At 53.0% G+C, this 22,660-nt stretch overlaps 1 protein-coding gene across 1 annotated transcript; it reads left to right on the plus strand.

Moving 5' to 3' along the window:
• The first annotated feature begins 4,251 nt into the window (after positions 1–4,251).
• Positions 4,252–22,539, plus strand: L3MBTL2 (L3MBTL histone methyl-lysine binding protein 2). Its single transcript, XM_052639797.1, has 17 exons — positions 4,252–4,351; positions 6,153–6,393; positions 7,940–8,073; positions 11,120–11,243; positions 12,094–12,173; positions 13,482–13,599; positions 13,988–14,122; positions 14,386–14,474; positions 15,676–15,907; positions 16,427–16,503; positions 16,675–16,779; positions 17,636–17,783; positions 18,155–18,237; positions 18,517–18,751; positions 19,258–19,323; positions 20,163–20,279; positions 20,652–22,539. Exons 1-17 carry the CDS (start codon positions 4,328–4,330, stop codon positions 20,762–20,764), a joined length of 2,121 nt encoding a protein of 706 aa, XP_052495757.1. The 5' UTR covers positions 4,252–4,327; the 3' UTR covers positions 20,765–22,539.
• The last annotated feature ends 121 nt before the right edge of the window (positions 22,540–22,660 follow it).

Consider the following 22,660-nt stretch of genomic DNA (forward strand, 5'->3'; position numbering starts at 1 on the left):
GCCCCAGGCTGGCATTCCCGCCCCGTAACCCCAGGGGGGCGCGCCAAGATCTGGGCCTAGCAATTATCATCCCATTTTGCAGATGAGGGGAACTGAGGCCAGCCCAGAGTCACGGGGCGGTGGGAGGCGGAGGCGGTGGAGGCCGGCCGGTGTCAAAGCGGTTAGCACCGTGCCGGCCCCTGCTTGGGGCGGGAAATCGTTGGTCTCCTTTCCTTTGGCTTATGTTGGAATGGAAGCCCTAAGAGGGTAGGAACTGTGCGGTTCGGTGTTGTGCCCCGAGCACAGTGGGCACGCAGTAAATCATTTGACTTATGACTTACTCCGGCCCTGCCTACCTCTCTAACTTCAACTTTGAGTCACCTAGCCTTCTCCTCAAAAGCTTGTAAAAGAATCGGAGGGGTATGATATGGAAAAGAGCTCCCAGCCTGCACTTGTGCAGAGGAGTTAATCCAATTTACAGAAGAGGTGAAGCGAGACCAGCTAGGAGGCTTCAGTGAAACCCAGAGCAGGATGATGGTGGAGTGGAGGTGGCAGTGGAGATAGAAGGGGAAATGTTTGAGATAGGTTTTGGAGAATTAAGGGGATTTGCTGATGGATTGAAAGTAGGGAACGGAGCAAGAGGAAATGAAGCAGTTCTTGAGTGGCTGATGGTGCTGGACAGTGAAATGGGGAAAACTAGGAGAGAAATAGGTTTAGGTTAAGGGAATAAAGTGTTTGTTTTTCTATTTATGATGTAAGTTATCTCTACAGATATAAAAGCCTGGAACTCAGCGGACAAACACATGGACTGAAGGTGGGAATGCGGGCCATATAAATGGTATTTACAGCATTAAGAATGAAAGACATCACTTATGGTGAGAAGAGAAAAGAAACAAGCAGGACAGAGCCCTGAAGATCACCTGGACTTAGAGTTCTGGTATAAGAGGGAGGCCCTGCAAAGGAGAAGGGACTGGCCAGAGAAACAGGAGGAAAACCATGAGGGACCCAGAAAGAACAGTGTTTCAGGAAGCATGGAGGCATCAGTTTTGGCAAATGCCACTGAGAGAAGAGCCATGTGGATGTACATCAGAGAAATTGTACTTGAATTTGACAGAGCGCTTTTGGTGGAGTGTAGGGACAGATGGAGAATTGAGGAGAAGTAGAAGTGGAGGTAGGTAGTGTGCACAGACAATTCTTTCAAGACATCGAGGGGTAGAAGAGAAGAGAGCAATGGTCAGGGACAGAGGAGGTGATTTCAAGGGATTTATTTGTCTAGAATAGGTGACACATGAGCACATGTGTGCAGTTATTTGGGAATGATCCAACAGAGAGCAAGAGATTTAATGATCCAGGAGAGACAGGGGCAGTGACTCACAGAGGAAAGGCCTCAGAAAGAGGGGACTATATAAGACTGTATATAAAGGCATAGCTCAGACCAGCCAAAAAGCATACCTTTGTGACAGCTCAGACCAAAGACCCAGGAGCTCCACTGCAGAAGAAACAGCCACTCTATTTCAGGGTAGCCACTGTTGCTTAGCAACCTGTGTTTAATAAGATGTTTCAACTGAATTCCTCATTAACTGCCATTTCAACTTAGGCTAACAGTTCACATCACTGGGACCTGCCTCAGCTTCCTTCCCTCCCCCAAAGCTGGGTACTTTTGTGGAAATGCCACGAAACTGGAAAGCTCAGGTTTTTGCTTTCTTCTACTGTTGATGATATATCCATTGAGAGGTGAAAAATAATACATCACAGAGAAGATGGATTTAGGGACTCTCATTCCATCTTAAAGGGAGGTTGTTGAAAACTGCAACAACAAAGTGTTGAGGAAACTACCCTGGTGGCTCAGTGATTAAGAAGACTCCTTCCAACATGAGGGATGCAGGTTCGATCCCTAGTTGGGGAACTAAGATCCCACATGCCACAGAGCAACTAAGCCAGTGCGCCCGAACTGCCGAACCTGTGCACTCTGGAGCCCGTGTACCACAGTTACAGAGTCCATATGCCACAACGAAAGATCCCGCATGCTGCAACTAAAACCGAGTGCAGCCAAATAATTTTTTTTTTTTTTAATTTCAGGGTTTATATTTCTAACTCAGGACTCTCTGGTGAACTCCACTACCTTCTTGCCCTCTTGGAGGCATATCAGGCTAAGCAGAACTCCTAATTCCCTCTATTCAACCATCCAAACTCACTTATTCCTTGTACAGTTTTTACCCACTACAGAACATGGTCAACCCATCTGACACATTTACCCAAAGTCATTCTGGATTCCACCGTCTTCCAAACCTACTCCATACAATTAATTACTGCCTCCAAAATACTTCTCAAATTCTTCTACTTTTCTGCACATCCTCTAAGTCTGCCCTGGTCCAAGTCACCAGCATCCCTCCCCTGGATCAGCACAGGAGCCTTCTAAGTGGTCCCCCTGCTGCTCCCTTGATCTACCTCCAAAACACTTTCCACGCAGCATCCAGAGAGTGAGCTCTTAAAACAAAATCTAAACAATCTACTTATTTCCTTAAAAATCTTTACAGGTTTGTGGTTACATTTTTCTGCCAACTAGGGCCCTTTACCTCCTCCTCTAAATTCTGTGTCTGGGAACTCCCCTGAAGTCTATTGGCTCAGACCCCACAATCTCAATGCAGGGGGCCCAGGACTGATCCCTAGTTCAGGAACTAGATCCCACATGCCACAGTTAAGAACTCAAATGCCTCAACTAAAGCTCCTTCATGCCACAACTAAAGATCCCCCATACCACAATTTAGACCTGGTGTAGTCAAATAAAAAAATACATAGTTTTTAAAAATATAGGATGCCTTTTGGTGGCAGAAGAACCAACAGTACTCGTGGACAGCGTGGGTATGTGGTTGGAGGTAGAAAGTCTTGAAGAAAGCAAATAAATTAAGAAAGACTTTCACATGTATCTAGTGGACCTCAAATTTAGAAATATATTTAACACATGTCAAGGCCTACTTATTATATTTAGATTCTCAATTAAGAGTATAGTATAGCATAGGCAAAGAATTTGGAATAAATCTTGAATTCCAATCAAATGTGATCTTAAAAAGTGTCTAAACCCAAAGGGCCACTGTTTCCTCATTTGTGAAACAGTGACTGATTGTCCCTGATTTAAGATGTTTGTAAAGCTCCATGATAGAATTTCCTTGATGGCTCAGTGGTAAAGAATCGCCTGCCAATGCAGGAAACAGGGTTCTGATCCCTGGTCCGGGAAGATCCCACATGCTGTGGAGCAATTAAACCGGTGTGCCACAACTAATGACCTTGTGTCCTAGAGCAGTGCTCTGCACCAGAGAAGCCACAGCAATAAGAAGCCCACGAATTGCAAGGAAGAGTGGCCCCCACCCTACCCCCACCTCTCTGCAACTGAAGTCCACACAGCAAGGAAGACCCGGCACAGACAAACAAATGAATATATATATTTTTAAAGCTCTACTACAGCACCTAGAACTGTGAGTAAGGACCGTTGTGGGTCCTTACAGGACCGTTGTGGGTCCCAAAAGAATGAGGCAGAGAGCCTCATATCTGAGGTTTATTTCAGGAGATGGTGATGCAAGGTAGAGTGTTGCAGAATTTTAAGCATGTGGGACATTTATACCATTGGACCTAAGAGTGAGTATTCCAGTTTCTGCCTAAACAGGGAACAGTCTCTCTGCTAGGCATCCCCGCACTAGGGCACATTTAATTTCTCATCAGGGAGAGGGCAAGGTTTTTCCTGGAGGGTGCCTGAACAGTACCTTCTTAAGTGAAGTCGTTCAGTCGTGTCTGACTCTTTGCGACCCCATGGACTGTAGCATACCAGGCTCCTCCCTCCATGGGATTCTCCAGGCAAGAGTACTGGAGTGGGTTGCCATTTTCCTTCTGTAGGGGATCTTCCCGACCCAGGGATCGAACCCTGGTCTCCTGCATTCCAAGGCAGACGCTTTAACCTCTGAGCCACCAGGGAAGGTTGCTAGTACCTTCTTAGGTATTCAATAATTGTTTAATGAAGAACGGAATCGGTGTGATAACAAGAGGTTACCGTGGAGAAACAAGAACTATCCTCCCGGGCCGGGCAGGTCTGGGGCGGGGAAATTTTCACGTTGCCATAGCAACGACCCCCTCCACGCACAGCCCAGAGGAAACTACAAGTCCCATAAGCACCCGCGGCTTCCCCGCCTCCAGGGGAGGTGGCGCTCAGGCGAGCGCGGAACCGGCTTTACCTCTTTCTTGCAGCGTGATTGGCCTTCGGCCCTGGGAGGCGGCCAATGAGTACGCTCCGGGAGAGCGGCGAGGCCAATATGGCTTCCTGCACCTGGTGACGGTTGAAGAAACTGTGTTAGGTCTCATGGAGAAGCCCCGGGGCGTCGAGGTGAGAGGGAGAGGACTTCTCGTGACTGGGAAAGGGAACCCCGAGAGCCTCGCTCGGTGGGCCTTTGAGCGACGCCTGGAGGGTGGAGGATGGAAGAATGGGTAAACAGGTAGTTAGGCTGAGCAAGGCCAGAGGCGATTGGCATCGCCTTTTGCTCCCGTTCTCCTGGGTCCGAGTGAGGTTGAGGGAAGAACAGCTTCACTGGCCTGGGGGAAGAGGAACTGGGTTCAGGATATGAGAGCTCCTGAATCTTCCTTCTCCCCCTTGTCTCATGGTGGCGTCTTTAGGGGCTGTGAGGCCTGTCACATCCTGGTGGGAAGTAGTTTAATAAACACTCCGTATCTGGAGCGTTCTCGTGCGTTATCCCACAGTAACAAGTCCTGTGTTATTGTCTGTTTTTTTATGGATCATGCACCTGAGGCTTGGAGAGGGTAGTGCCACTCCCCAGGAGGGTCACACAGCTGTAAAGTGAAGGAGATGGGCACTAAGTCTGTCAAGTACCAAAACTCGCCCGGTTTTGCTTTTCCCATTCTTCCCACCACCTGTAACCCATATATCTTTTCATCATTTGGCTTCTGGTTACCTTATATTTGAATGTCCTTTCTGGCACATTTGCATATGTAGTGTAAATATAAAGTGGAATCGCTCACAAACTCTCCGAGAGTAAAGAATCATCATCATCAGTGTAGAGTGTGAATGATAACTCCCAGTTTCAGAGCTGTCACCGACTGCTGGGAACAGAACTAGGCTTTACATAGCGCCTGGGTGCGCACAGCAGCCCTCTAAAGAAGGCTTGTTACAGCCATTGTACTGATGGAGAAACCGAGAGCCCTAAGTAGGAGAGCCTGGATTCCAGCTCCGGCATATCCAATTTGAGTGCCTGTGCTTTTAACCAGTAATGATCACCAGCATTTATTGAGCACTTGCTGTGTGCATGTCACTAGTCTGAGTGCCTTTCCCATATTAACCCTTACTTCTCCCCCAAAGCCTATGAAATAGGTGGAATTGTCCTCATTTACAGATGGGGAAACCGAGGCACTGAGATTGAACTGCTGCAGGTCATATAGTAGGGATGGTTTTGGAGTCTTGGCCTAGAGCCCAAACGCTTCACACCTTTTCTGCTACATGCCACATAGATTCATATACAGTACCTCATTTCACATTGCACATCTTTTGAACCAAATATTTTTTTTTGTTTTATAGATGAGAAAATTGAGACCCAGACAGGTTAAACAACTTGCCCAAGGACCCACAGCTAGTTAGGATCAGGGCTAAGTCCAAAGCTATGGTATGTCCCACAGTGCTAGTATGTCATTTGCCTCAAATCCTCTTTAGGGCAGTCTGGGCCCCAAATTAACTTTCGTCTGACTTAAATTGTTTTTAAGTTGCAATTACTTTGGTGTATACCTGCTGAAGGGGGAAGAATGAGTTTCTGGAATACATCTTTTCCAGAATGTCTTCACGAAGCACCATGCTTAGTATATTTTCACATCACTCTGTTCTGTGTGAATTGTGGTAAAATGTCGTCATGTATAAATCCGCAGAGGACCCTGGTGAATTCCTAATACATGTTTCTGTCTGGCTAAGGTATTCTTTTGACTTGCAGTTGAGAAAGGTATAAACAAGAGTAATGATCCTGGTGTTTACGAAAGGGGTGTTTGATTGTACCTGCCACTTGGCCCAGAAGCATTGACTTGACCAGGACCTGGAAAGGGAGTTGATAGCAGACCTGCAGTTTCCCTTGTCTTACAGTAAGCCAACCACGATTGCTCCTGCCTGCTTTGTGTCATCCTTTTCCTAGGAGACTCCGTCTTCAGAACCGATGGAGGAGGAAGAGGAAGACGATGACCTGGAGCTCTTCGGCGGCTATGACAGCTTCCGGAGTTACAACAGCAGTGTGGGCAGTGAGAGCAGCTCCTATCTTGAGGAGTCAAGCGAAGCAGAACATGAGGATCGGGAAGCGGGGGAGCTGCCCACCTCCCCGCTGCATCTGCTCAGCCCTGGGACGCCCCGGTCCTTGGACGGCAGTGGTTCTGAGCCAGGTGCCTTCAAAGTGTCCCCCAAAGATAGGGAGGTTTCAGAGGCTATGGATGGAGAGGCAGATGTAGGCCAGGTGGGCGGAGCCGTCCAGGTGTAAAGGGCTCTTTGATCTGATGTCTAAGGACCTGTGAGAGAGACAGAGGCACCCCAAGTATCCCCAAGGGTCATTTCAGTCTGATTTCAAGTTGTGATTTCATTCTTTTCTCACAATTAATATTCATTCAGCACATATTAGATGCCGATCATTAACATGGTGGTGCTTTTGCATTTGTGTAAATAATAATAGTTGGTGGATTTCTAAGCCTGGGTCTTGAGAATATACGACACCTAATGTGATCTGGTTACTCTCTGGGAAGGGACAAGAAATAGCTCGTGAGTCGGAAGTGAGAGGCAAGGAAATACAGAATTAAGTGACCTCCAGGTAAGAGGATGAGGGCAGATAAGAATCCCCGTGAATCATCTGGAAGCCAGTTGGCTTCAGAGGTGTGATGCTTGTACAGCTGCTGGACCTCGGTGTCAGGGCCTCCAGTGTGGGGACTGCCTGTGCAAAGAGGCAGGATAGATGGTCTGTGATGACACTCCTGTTTCTTGGTCCCTTTACTCTTTAGAAGAGGAGCATCTAATACTCTTTGCCTCTCCATTCATCCTGTCTTCTTTTCCTCTCTCCCCTTTTATTTTTATTAAATTATTTATGTTGCTGTTGGTTGCGCTGGGTCTTCATTGCTGCACGCGGGCTTTCTCTAGTTGAAGCAAATGGGGGTACTTCGTTGTGGTATGTGGGCTTCTTGTGGTGGCTTCTCTTATTACGGACCACAGGCTGTAGGTGCACGGGCTTCAGTAGTTGCAGTGCACGGGCTCAGTAGTTTTGGTGCACGGGCTTAGCTGCATTGTGGCACGTGTAATCTTCCCAGGCCAAGGATCAAATCCGCCTCTCCTGCACTGGCAGGCAGATTCTTAGCCACTGTACCACCAGGGAAGTCCTGTCTCCCCTTTCTTTTATTTTTCTCCCTTCTACCTTCTTCCAGTCATTCTCTTAGAATCATAGAACTAGAATGAACTATTAGAGACCATCTAGTCTGGGTATGCACTCGCCTGGCCACACATTAGAATCATCTGGGGAACTTCTCATAACCACTGATGTCTGTGTCCCACCGCAGAGCAGGTCATTCTAATCAGGGCATTTTTAAATGCTTTCCAGGTGATTCTAATGTGATATCAGGGATGAAACATTGATCTAGTTCAGCCTCTTTAGCGATGAGAAGAAAACAGGCCCACAGAAATTAAATGATATGGGTACATTTTTGTCTTCTCATTTTCCTCTTTGCAGACTTTCCCCAGTTGTCTGCAGGGATTCTCCTTGGCCCCATTTTGACACACAGAGCCAAGGGATGCCACACAGCTTCAGGGGTACACACCCAAATCGCTTCCTCCTATTCCAGTTCTGTCAGTCTTAGGGGGTTAATGCAGTGCCCCAGGTTTGAAGGGCCCATCATTTTGTTTGAACTGGGGTGATGATCAAGGGAGTCACGTGCTAAATTCTCTTCCCAGCTGTCTGTGAGATGTGTGGGATCGTGGGTACCAGGGAAGCCTTCTTCTCCAAGACCAAGAGATTCTGCAGTGTCTCCTGTTCCAGGAGCTACTCCTCCAACTCCAAGAAAGCCAGTATCTTGGCAAGATTGCAGGTGAGAGGCAGTCACTTGGAAGACCCTTCCTGGGGCCCTGGTTGCTGGGTCAGGAACCACTACCTGTGCTGGTGAGGGGCCCAGAGGGCTTGGGCAGGACGTTGCTTGTAGCCTTCTGAGGTTGTAAACAGCCTGGTATTTCTTATGCACCCATTTCTGGAGCTCAGTAAGTTGCAGATTCCTGGAGCTTCCCTTCACCCCCAACCCTTACCCCTCAGGGTCTGATGTGTCCTCAGGAAGTTCTCTTTTTGGCTGTGCTGCATGGCATGTGGGAATCTCAGCTCCAGGGATGAAACCCATGCTCCCTGCAGTGGAAGTGCAGAGTCCTAACCACTGGGCCGCCAGGGAACCGCTGCCCTCAATAAGTTGTAAACAAGAACTTGGGGGGGAGTCTGGCACCCATGTCTTCCTGTTGCTCTTTTACAAAAGAGCTCTGAAAGGAAGCTGGGAAATGGTCCACAAGCTTCTCCGGCCACAGGGGGTTTGAGAAGATGGTGCCTTGACTCTGACTCCATTCCACAGGCAGCTGCCTAGAAAGTCTTACCAACCTCTAGTTGGTATTACCAGCTAGTCTTACCAGCCTCTACTATTCACATTTGTAGAACTCTGAGAAGGGGGAGCATTCTTGGAGATGTGTTGTCTAACCCACATACTAATTGACAAGTGTGCTGAGGTCCGGAGAGGGAGAATCATCTACCTGTGGGCTCTGTAGGAAGAGGACAGAGCTGAGACTGGAGCCTCATCTCAGGAGCCTGGCCTTGTGTCTCCACTACACTGGTTTTCAAACTTGACTACACGTAGGGGTCACCTGGAAGGTTTCAAAAATCTCATCAAGATTCTGGTTTAATTGGGAGGGAGCACAGCCTAGACATAGGAGGCTTTAACGAGCACCCCAGGTAATTGTCCTGTGAAGCCTGATGTGGGCCTCAGCCCAGCTGTTCTAGTTAAAGCCTCATGCATGTTATCTCTCACTCATGAGACAGTTACTGTTGTCTCCCCCACTTTTCAGCTTTTAGTCAAGACATAAGAAAGTCCTTCCCAGTGAGCTAAGAATAACATCGTTATTAACTACAGTCTGGGGATACTTGCGGAGGGCTTGGCACCCTCAGTCTAACCAGTGATTCCTAAAAAATGAATTTTTTAAATGAATTTTTAAAGATTACTATTTCAAAGCCTCAAAAATTTTTGCTAACTTACTCAGATGTACACAAATAAAATTGAAGAGCCAGGATTTGGCGCCAGGTCTGTGTGGAACTTAAGTTCAATTCAGTCGCTCAGTCGTGTCCGACTCTTTGCGACGCCATGGACTGCGGCATGCCAGGCCTCCCTGTCCATCACTGACTCCCGGAGTTTACTCAAACTAATGTCCCTTGAGTCGGTGATGCCATCCAACCATCTCTTCCTCTCTTGTCCCCTTCTTCTCCCACCTTCAATCTTTCCCAGCATCAGGGTCTTTTCAAAGGAGTCAGTTCTTCGCATCAGGAGGCCAAAGTATTGGAGTTTCAGCATCAGTCCTTCCAATGAACATTCAGGACTGATCTCCTTTAGGATAGACTGTTTGGATCTCCTTGAAGTCCAAGGGACTCTCAAGAGTCTTCTCCAACACCACAATTCAAAAGCATCAATTCTTCAGCACTCAGCTTTTTTTATAGTCCAACTCTCACATTCTTACATGACTACTGGAAAAATCATAGCCTTGACTAGACCTTTGTTGGCAAAGAGACATGTCTCTGCTTTTTAATATGCTGTCTAGGTTGGTCATAACTTTTCTTCCACGGAGTGTCTTTTTATTTCATGGCTGCAGTCACCATCTGCAGTGATTTTGGAACTTAAACCGACATTTTTTTATTTTAAATTTTGGCTGTGCACTTGGCTTGCAGGATCTCAGTTCCCTGACTAGGGATTGAACCCTGTCCATGGCAGTGAAAGCACCAGATCCTAACCACTAGACAATCAGGGAACTCCTTAAACCCACATTTCTAGTTCATTGATCTCTCTTTTTTTTTTTTCCTTAACTTTTTACTTTGTATTACAGTAGCTTCCTTTGCAGCTTAGTGGTAAAGAATCTGCCTGCCAATGCAAGAGAGGTGGGTTTGATCCCTGGGTCAGGAAGATCCCCTGGAGAAGGAAATGGCAACCCACTCCAGTATTCTTGCCTGGGAAATCCCAGGGACAAAGGAGCCTGATTGGCTACAGTCCATGGGGTTGCAAATGAGTCGGACACAACTGAGTGACTAGACAACAACGTAGCAGATTAACAATGTTATGCTCGTTTCAGGTGAACAGCAGAGGGATTCAGCCATACAGATGCGTCTGTCCATTCTCCCCCAATCATTGATCTCTTTAATAAATTCTCTGGGCCTCTCTGATCAGTGCTTAAGCTACAAATTACCAACCAGGTTTTCCTTATAGCTCAGATGGTAAAAAAATCTGCCTCTGATGCTGGAGACCTGGGCTCGACCCCTGGGTCTGGCAAATCCCCTGGGGAAGGAAATGGCAACCCACTCCAGTATACTTGCCTGAAGAAAAATCCCATGGACAGAGGAGCCTGGCGGGCTACAGTCCATGGGTCGCAGAGTTGGAAATGACTAAGCGACTAACATACACACAGGTCAGTGGCCTTTCACTCTGGGGTAGGACCCCTTTGAGCACCTCATAAACTCTGTTCAGTTCATGAGCCTTCTGAAGCCCCTTCTTTGCCATAAACCTATAGGAGCACCAGGGGAAGGAGATGGCTGAGAGCTTTGGCCACCAGCGAGAGCTTCCTGGCAGTAGCAGAGCTTAAAAGATAGAAAAATGTATCCCTCCCTGCCCTCTGGCTCTGCCAACCCCCACCCCAGCAGGTGAACAATGGCTAAGTGCTTTCTGAGTTCAGCACAATCTGTGACCCTCACCCTTGCAACTCCCCCCTGAGCTAAGCATTATAATTGTTATCATCTTGATTTACAAGTGAAGAAACTAGAGTCCCAAAGAGATTACCAGGGCAGTCCAAATCCAGAGCCTTGTTATCAGCCTTTAGGCTACCGACAGGCTCTCCTCCCTCCAGGGAAAACCACCTACCAAGAAGGCCAAAGTTCTGCACAAAGCTGCTTGGTCTGCCAAAATTGGAGCCTTCCTCCACTCCCAGGGGACAGGACAGCTTGCTGATGGGACCCCAACTGGGCAGGACGGTAAGTCAGTGGGGACTGGTGCTCAGGAAGCCGGTGGGGTGTGGTGCCAGGACTCTGCAGGTGAGGGGAGGGGTCGCTCCCTAGGAGCCAGGATTGGAGAAGGGCCAGCTAGAAAGGGCCAGCCCAGGCTCGCTTTAGATGGCATCTTCCTCACCTGGGAGTAACTGTGAGATGGCCCAGAAGATCCCTCAATCACTCTACTCTTGAGCACTGAAAAGCCAAGAGTTAGCTTCCTTTGTTTAGCATTGCCTGTAGCTCTCTGGCTTTTGTTTTCCTGGGGCAGTGGAGACCTAGACCTGGTGTGAAGAAGGGTGATGGGATCAGGAACTTCTCTCTTTCTGAGCATGAGTAGCTGTTTCTAAATAAATGTAGACTGGCAGCTGTGTACTAGGTGGTCTGACACAGCTCCCAGATCAGGGCTGGAGGGACTGTGGTGTGTGTGCCTCCCACCCATCTAGATTGGCTGTGGCCAATGAGAGGTTGGGGGCGGTCTGAGGAATTTAAGCCTTGAGGGTCTTTGAATTTCCCTCTTTCTCTTGAGGGAGAAAGATCAGACATTTCCCTCTGAGTCTTTTCTCTACTGAGAGTCTGGCAACCTCTGGATGAGGTCCTCCCCGTCCCATCCTGATGGCCACTGCTGGGGCAGGTATGGGGCGGGCCTAGGCTGCGCGGTGGGAAGGGGCCTGTGCTCCCGGTCCCCAGGCCCGGGTTCCTGCAGTGGCCACTGCTGGGGCAGGTATGGGGTCGGCCCGGGCTGCTCCCAGTCCTCAGGCCCACCTGGTTTCCTGGAGCGAGTGCTGCGAGAGCTCCGCGCTTCAACTCCTCAACTCTGGTCCTCTTGGCTCTGCAGCGCTGGTCTTGGGTTTCGACTGGGGGAAGTTCCTGAAGGATCACAGTTACAAGGCTGCTCCTGTCAGCTGCTTTAAGCATGTGAGTGCCCTGGGCATGAGGGGAGGGAGGGCAGGGGCCCGGGCGCTGCTGCCGGCTCACCCACCTGCCTCACTGCTTCAGCACCGGGAGGGAACAGGATGAAGTCTGGGTGCTCAAAGCCCGGCTTTGCCACTCGCTCCAGTTCACCTTTCTGCCCACTTGTTCTTCACCAAGTCCTCCCAAAGACCCTCACTGAGGGCTTTGAGCACTCCCCTCGGAGGTCGCCCCCAGGCTGATTCACATAATGGCAGTTTGTGCTTTGGTATCCAGAGCCAACTGTGAGAATCCCTTTCTCTTTTCCCCCATTTTTAGTGCTTTCCTGTTGACAGCTTGGTGCCTGTGAACTGCCCCCAGCCCATTGGCTCCTGGGAGGCAGATATGGGTGCCTCCTGGAACCCCTTCTGCTAAAGGCTCCCGGACTCCCTGTCAATGCCTAAGTTGCATCTGACTCCTTGAGACCCCGTGGACTATAGCCCGCCAGGCTCCTCCATCCCTGGAGTTTTCCTGGCAAGAACACTAGAGTGGGTTGTCATCCCCTCCTCCAGGAGATCTTCCTGACTCAGGGATCGAACCCTGCATTGGCAGGCAGATTCTTTACCACTGAGCCACCTGGGAAGCCCCAGGTGGCTGTCACTGAGAAGCGGCCGAGGCTGAGACTGGAGGGCTGGGCTTGGAGTGCAGGCCTGAGCAGTGGTCCCCCACAGGTGCAGAGAGAGGCCGAGGGGGCTCCTAAACCCCAGGAAATCTGGAGAAGGCCTATTTAGTTTATCTTGGCTGCATTGGGTCTTTGTTGCGGAGCACAGGGGCTTCTTGTTACAATGCGAGGGCTTAGTTGCCCCTTGGCTTGTGGGTGCTTAGTCCCCAACCAGGGATTGAGCTCACGTCCTGCACTGACAGGCAGATTCTTACCCACTGTACCACGAGAGAAATCCAGCCACCCGGTATGACGATTGAAGGAGTGCTGTTTGTATCTTAGAAGCGCCTGTTACATAGTCAGAGTGGGAAACTGCTAGATGTCTGCTGGTACAGGTGTGATGTGCCAGAGGGTAACAACTGGGAGCCGGTCCTGTAGAGATTAGCAGGGCTGTCTGACACTGCGACTCCTGTCCCCTGACTCGGCTCTTCACAGAGGCGGGTGCATCCGTTCATCGCTTCCTCCCTGGTGCTGGGCCCGGCCTTCCACACACAGTGAGGGGAAACACCGAGGGGCAGAGGATACAGCGCGTTTGTGAGGCCCTGCGGCCAGCCGCTCTCTTCTGCCCACCCAGGTGGCTCACTGTCGCCTTGAACCCTCTCACCCCCGCGCAGGTCCCACTCTATGACCAGTGGGAGGATGTGATGAAGGGAATGAAGGTAGAGGTTCTCAACAGCGACGCCGTGCTCCCCAGCCGGGTGTACTGGATCGCCTCGGTCATCCAGGCAGCAGGTGGGTGCTCCTCTGGCCAAGGCGGGGTCAGGGGCTGGGGGCGACATCTCCAGATGGACAGGCAGTGCCGGAGCAGACATCAGCTCCATAAAACAAACAAACCCGCCCACTGGAGTTTGGTTCTCCCTCCTTGCTATGCTTTCGTGCTGCCTACTTTAGAGGGGGCCACAGAGCTTGGCGAGTTTGGAAACCCCCATTTTGAAGTTCATTCCGGGGTCGATCAGGCCGTAGAAAATTACTCCCCTACTGTGCCATACTGCTTTCCAGTACATGGCAGGGGTTTGTTTTCGCTCTGGCTGTTGTAGAAGGGGTTCTCGGAGTAGGCAGCCTGGTTTAGGCTGGAGAAGCAGGAAGGCCTAAGAGTTCATCTCCCCTTCCTCCTGCTCAGGGTACCGGGTGCTGCTCCGGTATGAAGGCTTTGAAAATGATGCCAGCCATGACTTCTGGTGCAACCTGGGGACTGTGGATGTCCACCCCATCGGCTGGTGTGCCATCAACAGCAAGATCCTGGTGCCCCCGCGGAGTGAGTTGATGAGAGTGCTCCCCGTCCTGGTTCCTGTGGCCCCCCGGGAGAAGTCAGACTAGCCCAGAGCCCTCCTGCCTCCTCGCTTCCTCTCCTCCCTCGTCCAGAGGCCCCAGGGCAGGTCCAGGTTGGGGAGTCCAGGACTGCCGGCCTGAGAAGGCAGAAATATGTCATTCAGGCCCTCTGCTGCTCTCTGGGGCAGACTGGCACCCGTCAGCAGAGTGGTGGCAGTCTGTATTCAGGATTCTGCTCTGTCTCCCCAGCCATCCATGCCAAGTTCACCGACTGGAAGGGCTACCTCATGAAACGCCTGGTGGGCTCCAGGACACTTCCTGTGGACTTCCATATCAAGGTCTGGCAGAGCACCCTGGGGTCTCCTGACTGGTCTGCTCCTGCCCTTTCCCCTTCTGTCGGTCCTTGGTGCTGCTCACTGGAGTATTTTTTCTAAGACCCCCTTGGTTTAGCCATCAGAGCAGCTCCAGATTCCCTAAGTATGGGTGGTGGGCATCTTCTACCATTAGCTTGCTCCCTTCTCTGTTCCAGCCCCATCGGTCATGTTGCTCTGTCTGCTGGTGTGCTCTTCCAGATCCTTCCCTTTGCTCATAGCATTTTCAGGAGCGTTCATTCAACTGGGCTTCCCAGGTGGCGCTAGTGGTAAAGAACCTGCCTGCAATGTAGGAGACCTCTATTCATTCAGTAGATTTGACTAAGTGCTTGTTGTGTACAAGGCACTGCCATCTGGCACGCTCCCCCTCCTGGTGGGATTTGGAATTGCACTGCTCAGTCCTCACCACCGCTAAGAAACTGGAATGGCTCTCCCTGAGTCCGCAGTGCCCCGGTGCTGGAAAAGCCACAGAACTTCCGTATCATCCTCTGTCCCAGGCAGGACAGCATGAGAATCTCAGCAGACAGAACTGCCTGTCTCTTCACCCAGGCCCCACCACCGGGGCTGTAGAGCAGCTGTGGGATCTTGGTCACTATCCTTGGCTGTGTCCGAGAGGCAGGCATTACTGCTGAGGTGCTAGGAGAGCTGTTCAGAGCTGCAGCCCAGCGGAGCCAGGGCTGAAATTAGAGGTATCGAGGCAAAGGGTGCTCAGTTCTCTAAACACCAGGCTGGTTGAGTGAGTGCTGTCAGCAGGGGCCGGAAGGTAGAGAGCACTGGGAGGGACTCGTGTGGTCAGAGTGTAGATCCCTGAAGGAGCATAGAGCTGGACCCCAGGACAAGATTTGTGGCTCAGCTCTGGCACTAATGATCCAGTGTGACTCCAGGTGAGTCACACGACCTCCCTGGGGCACTTGTTTCCTTAATCTGCAAAGCAGTCTGTGATTCCCATCACAATGAGTTGCTGACATTTTGGTGCATACATTGTAAATATTCTATCATCCCAGGGACTTGGGAGCCAGGGTGGAACCTGGCAGGCAGGAGGGACTCCTCTGCCGGCTTCCTCCCACCCCCTGCCCCATCCCGTCCTCTGGTTACTCCCAAGGGACAGGACTGGACAGTGGGAGGGAGGGATCACCCCCAGCAGGCCTGTGTTCTGATGTCATTGCAGATGGTGGAGAGCATGAAGTACCCCTTTCGGCAGGGCATGCGGCTGGAGGTGGTGGACAAGTCCCAGGTGTCCCGGACCCGCATGGCCGTGGTGGACACAGTCATCGGGGGTCGCCTGCGGCTCCTCTACGAGGATGGTGACAGCGACGATGACTTCTGGTGCCATATGTGGAGTCCCCTGATCCACCCTGTGGGCTGGTCCAGGCGAGTCGGCCACGGCATCAAGCTGTCAGGTTAGCCGAGTCCCTGGCCAGCATGGGCCTGGGTCGGGGGGCACATCTGCACCCCACAACTACTCTGAGTAATGGGGGCAGTCATCTTTACCCTGAGGATGGCAGGACTGGACCAGGTGTCCCAAGGGGTTGAGTGACTTGACCAGTGACACTCAGCCTGAAGTGTGTTGTGTGTGTTAGTTGCTCAGTCATGTCCAGCTCTTTGTGACCCCATGGACTGTAGCGCACCAGGCTCCTCTGTCTGTGGAATTTTCCAAGCAAGAATATTGGAGTGGGTTGCCATTTCCTTCTCCAGCCTGAAATGGTAAAAGTTAATTCACAACTAGAGGTTCCAGGCCACATCCTCTCCTTGCGACGTAGGAGGAGTCTGGGTCCTCAGCGCTGAATAGTTCCAACAGAGAGCTCCTCGGTGCGGGTGGGAGGTTGCTGAGCAGCCCCACATTCTGGGGGAGGCGTGGAGATGGTCGTGTTAGCAGCTTCAACTTCTCTCCCTTCCTCCCTCCACTATCTCCCTAAAAGAGAGGCGCAGTGACATGGCCCACCACCCCACCTTCCGGAAGATCTACTGTGACGCTGTTCCTTACTTGTTCAAGAAGGTGAGGCCGAGCCCTGGGCACTGCCCCTTGGCTGCAGGTCCACTCCAGACCTGAGGCCCCGGATCTCCCTTCCTCTCCCCTTTTCCTTACCAGGCCGTCGGCAGCTGAGGCCTCTTCCCCACCCCTCCCCGGGTCAGCCCAGAGATTGCCCAATTGCCCCATTCCTTTAAGGTTCGAGCTGTCTACACAGAAGGTGGCTGGTTTGAAGAAGGGATGAAACTGGAGGCCATTGACCCCCTGAATCTGGGCAACATCTGCGTGGCGACCATCTGCAAGGTGAGTCTGGGCGCCCTGGGCCTCCAGCAGCTCTCCCTACGGGCAGGGCGGTGGCAGAGTGCCCCCTACTGGTTTTCATGCACATAGACTTGGCTCCTGGTTCGGAATCTGCTTTCTCTTCGGGGGTCAGAGGCTTGCCAACCGTGTGGGCTGGTCCAGGCATGTCAGCCACGGCATCAAGCTGGCAGGTTAGCCGAGTCCCTGGCCAGCCACCCGTGGATGCTATGGAACACCTGACCTGAGCCTGGTCCTGGGGCAAGTGTGGGCCTTCCCGCCACCGTCTGCTGTCTCCTTGGGGGCTGGCCTTGCCACGCCTTAGCCAAGCTGGCGTTGTTGCAAACCTCTGTTACTGCTGCACCCTGCGGAGCCAGCCACCACCCCTTGGCCTTCCTGGGGACACGCTGATGTGTCTGTCTAGCAAACCTCCAGGCTGGGCCCCTGTGTTCACCCCTGAGAACACAGTGACAAACAGACAGACACAGTTCCTGCTGGCACAGCATGTGGTGTCCATTGAGGGAGTCGGGAAGATCCCTTGGAAGAGAAATGGCAACCCACTCCAGTGTTCTTGCCTGGAGAATCCCATGGACAGAAGAGCCTGGCAGGCTGCAGTCCATGGGGTTGCAGAGTCTGACATGACTGACCACACGTGAGGAAGCTAGATGACTTTACCATTATGGGTTACATGAGTGCTGAGTGCTCTGAAAAGCAGCTTTGTCTCCTGTTACCATTATGGGTTACATGAGTGCTGAGTGCTCTGAAAAGCAGCTTTGTCTCCTGTCCCTGTCCTGCCGCCTCACCCTGGAATGGGGGTGCGGTTTAGAGCACCAGGTTCTGTTTCCCTCTCTGCCTCCACTAGGTCCTCCTGGACGGCTACCTGATGATCTGTGTGGACGGAGGCCCCTCCACAGATGGCTCCGACTGGTTCTGTTACCACGCCTCCTCCCATGCCATCTTCCCAGCCAACTTCTGCCAGAAGAATGACATTGAGCTCACACCCCCGAAAGGTAAGACTGGCATACAGTTGGAGGGAGCAGGGTTGAGGCCACAGGCCAAGCCAGACCCCCGGAGTTGAAGTCTGAGTGGACTGGAGAGGTGACAGCACTCCCCACGGTCACCACTAGCCCTTAGTCTGGGCTGGCTTGGCCCCATGGCCCCATGTGGCTTGGTGAGCAGAACTCCCACCTGTCCCTTTGGGCAGTGAACACCCTGTACTACAGGACCATGGTCCTAGAGCAGGTACCAGCCTGGGCAGGAGGGAAGAAGGTTGCTGGGGAGACTTTGGGCTGAGTCCTGATGGAGCTGCAGGAGCCCCTTTGGCGCTGTCCGGGACTCCCCCTCACCTCCCTCCCTCCCTCATCTCCACCTTCCACTGCAGGGTACGAGGCTCACACTTTCAGCTGGGAGGCCTACTTGGAGAAGACCAAGGCAAAGGCAGCTCCATCGAGACTCTTCAACATGGTGAGCAGACCAACCCTGCCCACTGCCACCCAAGGTGGCGGTTCCAACCCCTTCTCTCGAGTCCCTGCTGCTAAGATCAGCTGTTTCGGGGACAAGTCCAAACTCTGATGTGGATGCGTGCTGAACGGTCAGCCAGTCCCTTTCCCAGAGGGGCTGGTGCCTGGGATCACAGTGCAGAGGGGTTTCTGGTCTGAGGCCCCCACCCCTGCTCCCACACCCAGGGCTGCCCTGCCAGCGTGGGGACTTAGCTGATTTGCTTGGCCTTCATCCCCATCCCAGGACTGCCCCAACCACGGCTTCAAGGTGGGCATGAAGCTGGAGGCCGTGGACCTGATGGAGCCCCGGCTCATCTGCGTGGCCACTGTGAAGCGGGTGGTGCACCGGCTCCTTAGCATCCACTTCGATGGCTGGGACAGCGAGTACGACCAGTGGGTGGACTGCGAGTCCCCGGACATCTACCCCGTCGGCTGGTGTGAGCTCACCGGCTACCAGCTCCAGCCACCTGTGGCCACAGGTCTGGGCTCTCTTGGCCCTGAGGGGCTCTTGACTTTCCTTTTCTTTTTCCTTCCTGCCAACCACCCTCCACCCCACCCCCCGTGCTGCATGCCCACCTTTGGCCCTCTGGCATGAGATCAAGCATCTCCTGGACCACTTCTAGGGAGAGAGTGGCCCTGGTCTCCCCCCTCCTGCTCCTGACTTCTCTGTCTCCCTCTCCCTCTGGCCTGCAGAGCTCCTTCCTTGACCTTGCCCACTCTGTCATATGCTCGTGCCCTTGTGCACCAGGTAAATCCCCCAGGCCCCTCTGAGCACCCTGGTGATGCGGGTGGGAAGGGACAGCTGTCATCCAGTCCCTCCCCGCAGCCCCTCCCTGTTCTCACGGCCCAGCTCTGGCTTTCCTTCAGGAGCGTCCCCTGTGTAAGGGAGGCCCGTGAGGGGTGGGCAGGGGTCTCGGGACGTGCCTGCAGCCTATGTCCTCTCAGAACTCTCTTCTCACCTCATGTCCGTGTCTTTCAACAACAGAGCCCACCACACCTCTGAAAGCCAAAGAGGCCACAAAGAAGAAAAAGAAACAGTTTGGGAAGAAACGTGAGTGGTGCTCTAAAGCTACCCGGCTGGGGTGGGACCTGGGATCACCTGAGCCTGTGTCCCTGGGCAGGGGATCACTACCCAGATCAGTCACATTCTTCATGTTCCCACCTCTCCTTTGCCCCTTGCCCCATGAGCTCATCCATCACCCTGTATCTTAGGGGCCCAGAGCACAATGAGGGAGTCTTCGGGTCTCTGGCAGCGTTCAGGATGCTGAGGAAAAGACACAAGAGACTATATGGGTTGGAGCAGGGGTCAGGGGTGGCCTGGTCTCTGAGGCCTTGTGCACCTGCAGTGTATGAAAGTAAAACTGTTAGAGCAAACAGACAGAAGTCATTCTCCCATGATCCCCAGGGGAAGGGAGCGAGGGTGACCACCAAGCTTAGGGACCTCTCACAGGCCGGCCCAACCTCAGCAGGCCCCAGGCTGAGCTGCAGTGAGCTGGGCTCCCTGACGTGGTCTCCACAGAAGACAGGATGTCCCGAGAGGGAACAGAGGAAACACATGCGGTCCCTGGGCAGGGTTAAGATCTTGTGAGGGTGTGGTGTGGATCGAGTGGCAGGACTCTGTGCCGTTCCAAATCAGGGCTGGCAAAGTGATGGTGTAGAAGTGAAGAAAGTGAGGAGCAGAAACAGGAAGCTGAACTACCATGGCGGGGTGGGGGCACTGACCCCTTACTGGGGAGAAGCTCTGCCCCTTGGACCCACAGCCCTGAGGGCTAAGGTCAGAGTTGGGCCTCGGTCCTCCCCAGCTGGCACCTACCCCTCTGCTGGGCTGCCTGGCCGCTATTGCATATGGATACAGCCCTCACCTGGGTTGAATTCTGTTTTTATTCCAAGGAAAAAGAATACCACCGGCCAAGACGCGGCCCCTCAGACAGGGGTCCAAAAAGGCCCTGCTGGAGGAGGACCTGCAGGCGGCAGCGAAGGCCCCATCGGAGCCCGCTCCTGAAGAGAGTAAGAGCCTCCTGGGCGGGGCCGGTGGGCGGCTCCCTGCTCAGAGGCTGGTCCTCTCCTTCCCCACCTGGCACAGAAGGGCAGAGGCAGGCTTGAAGGGCATTTTCTGGGCACCAAGAAATCTCTCAGACCACTGAGCCTGGAGGGCTTCCCAGACACCCACCCCCAGCTCTGAATGGAGCTGAGCACCGGCCTGGCCCTCTGCACCCCCAGCCCTCAGCAGGGTGGGCTGCCTGTCAGGCTGGTGGGACGGGGCCCTAGGCCTTGGCTGCCCACCACACCCAAGGGCCCCTGTCTGTAGGAAGCCCGGTTCCTTCAGATCCTGAGCTCCATGCTCCCTCCTCCTTGCCCCGTACCTCTCTCCCTCTTCAGTCATCGCCGTGCATGTGAAGGAGGAGCACCTGGACGTGGCCACAGGCGACAAGGCCCCGAGTCCAGAGCTGCCGGTGCCCGTCGAGAACATCAAACAGGAGACGGACGACTGAGCCTTCCTCGCTGCCAGCCGGAAGCCAGCCCAGGGCGCCTCTCTGGCCACCACGCCAACCTACTTTACTTTGGAGACTGAGCCTTTTTGCATACATCTTGCCTGGTGCTGTGCGGGCTGGGCACCCAAGGAGCAGCCAGGGTCTCCTCTAGCCTCTGGCCTCTCCAGCAAGGCCATGTGACGGGGGCTGCGTGCGAGCAGCTCCCTCTCCAGCTCGAATTCCTGAAGCTCTTCCTCACTAGTCCCCTCCACTCCCCCCACACTGCTCCATTGCCAGGGTGGGGGCTACACACGGGAGACAAGCTGGCTAGTGGTTAGGCCCGAGCAGGTCTTGAGGTGGGGACAGACGGTCACCCGACGGACGAGAGTGGTGTGAGAGGTACAGCCTCTGCCCCAGACTCCATGCGGAGCGGCCCCTCCTGCCTCGGTTGGGGCTCTGCTCCTCCTGGCACCCCCAGGATGTTGGGGAGCCCCGTGCCAGCACCCACACCCAGCTCTGGCAGGCAGCTGAGCAGCAGTGACCAGCATGTAGGTCCTGGTGACTTGTGAAGTGGCCTTGATCTATTTTCCCTTGGCATAAATACTGACTCCATTTCCAAGAGGAGCAGAGATAAGGTCTGCTCCCTGGGAAAGGGAGCTTGCCAGGGCCTCAGGTGGGGGAGACCACACCAGTCCCTGTGCCACGGGAAAGGGGGGTGGGGGTGGGCATGTGCACAGGCATGCAAGTATCCTGAGAGAGAAGGTGCCACCAGCGTTGAACTTAACCCACTCTGGAGCCCAGCTGGATGGGACCTGTGCTTTTCTTTCTCTGTTAACCAGGAACAGGTCTGGCCTTGCCAGAAGGTCTCGGGGCCTCTACACAGGGGGTGGTCTGCCCTGCTGACTGACGTGGCCATGGAGGAGGTCCTGGAGACGGGGACATACTTCTTGGTCCTTTTCCTCACTGTGCATGTCCTTAACTCCATAATATATTTTGATTCCGCTGCTCCTCTGAAAGTACAATCTAGAAGTTTCATCTAGCGTCTGCCCACATTTCAGCTGCTGCTTCTCTGCAGTTAAGTCTCCTTTGAAGCTGTCTTCTCCCTCGGACCCACCCTCTCTTCAGGAGACCTGGGGCCTAGGTGGTAACAGGCTGCTCTCCTCAGCCCTTCTTTCCTTCCACATGTTTGAGTAGAGACAGCATGGCTGGGTGTGTCCCTGTGTTACCCTGTAATAGCTGCTATGGTCCATGCTTGCCAGATGGGGTGCTGACCTTGCGTGTGTTGAGGACCCTGCTGTTGGGTGTCATCCCAGCGATGGGCGACCAGCCCAAGGGGAGCCAATTTCAGTTCAGAGAACCAGATCTTATGTCCTTTCCCAAAGGCACTGTGCAGGCTCACATGGAAGAGAAACGAGGCTCTTGGAGCCTGAACTCCCCTAAATGTGACAGGGGCTGTGCCTCCCCTTACCCACCTCACGGTGACGGGTGGCTCGGTGGAGGAAGGTGGCTGACAGTGGCTTGCAGTTCCACAGCCTGCTTGCATCACCTGCCTTTGTTGAGGGTGATTTGCCCAGCTGAGGAGAATCATTGTCCCCTATGCTCTTGCCCTTTAAGGGTCAAGTTCTGACTGAAGAGCTTCTGGGGAGATGGGACTTGTTTGGCCTTCAGTTTTGCTTCTTCCTGAGTGAAGAAGTTGATGCCCACAGTGCTTGGGCGCCACAGGCAGGGCTAGAGGACAAGTTTAGCCACTGTTCCAGCCCCAGATGGGCTTCCCACACTTAAATCCTGTGAGACGATTAAATCCCTTTCTTGCTGCAGTCAGTGTCAGTGTTCCTTCTGTTCTGAGACACCACCTCTCCAGGTCGGCTACAGACGGGGAGAGTTCACCCATGAAGAGTGCAAAATGACACGTGTCTC

Source organism: Budorcas taxicolor, chromosome 5 (genome assembly GCF_023091745.1).
Source record: "Budorcas taxicolor isolate Tak-1 chromosome 5, Takin1.1, whole genome shotgun sequence".
NCBI classification, from domain to species: domain Eukaryota; kingdom Metazoa; phylum Chordata; class Mammalia; order Artiodactyla; family Bovidae; genus Budorcas; species Budorcas taxicolor.

What these genes read in the sequence shown, in the direction of transcription:
- L3MBTL2 (XM_052639797.1), top strand. Translation starts at nt 4,328, where the DNA reads ATGGAGAAGCCCCGGGGCGTCGAG. An exon ending in CGGCAGTGGTTCTGAGCCAG is followed by an intron (nt 6,394 to 7,939) that starts GTGCCTTCAAAG and finishes TTCTCTTCCCAG; the next exon opens with CTGTCTGTGAGATGTGTGGG. An exon ending in GTATCTTGGCAAGATTGCAG is followed by an intron (nt 8,074 to 11,119) that starts GTGAGAGGCAGT and finishes TCCTCCCTCCAG; the next exon opens with GGAAAACCACCTACCAAGAA.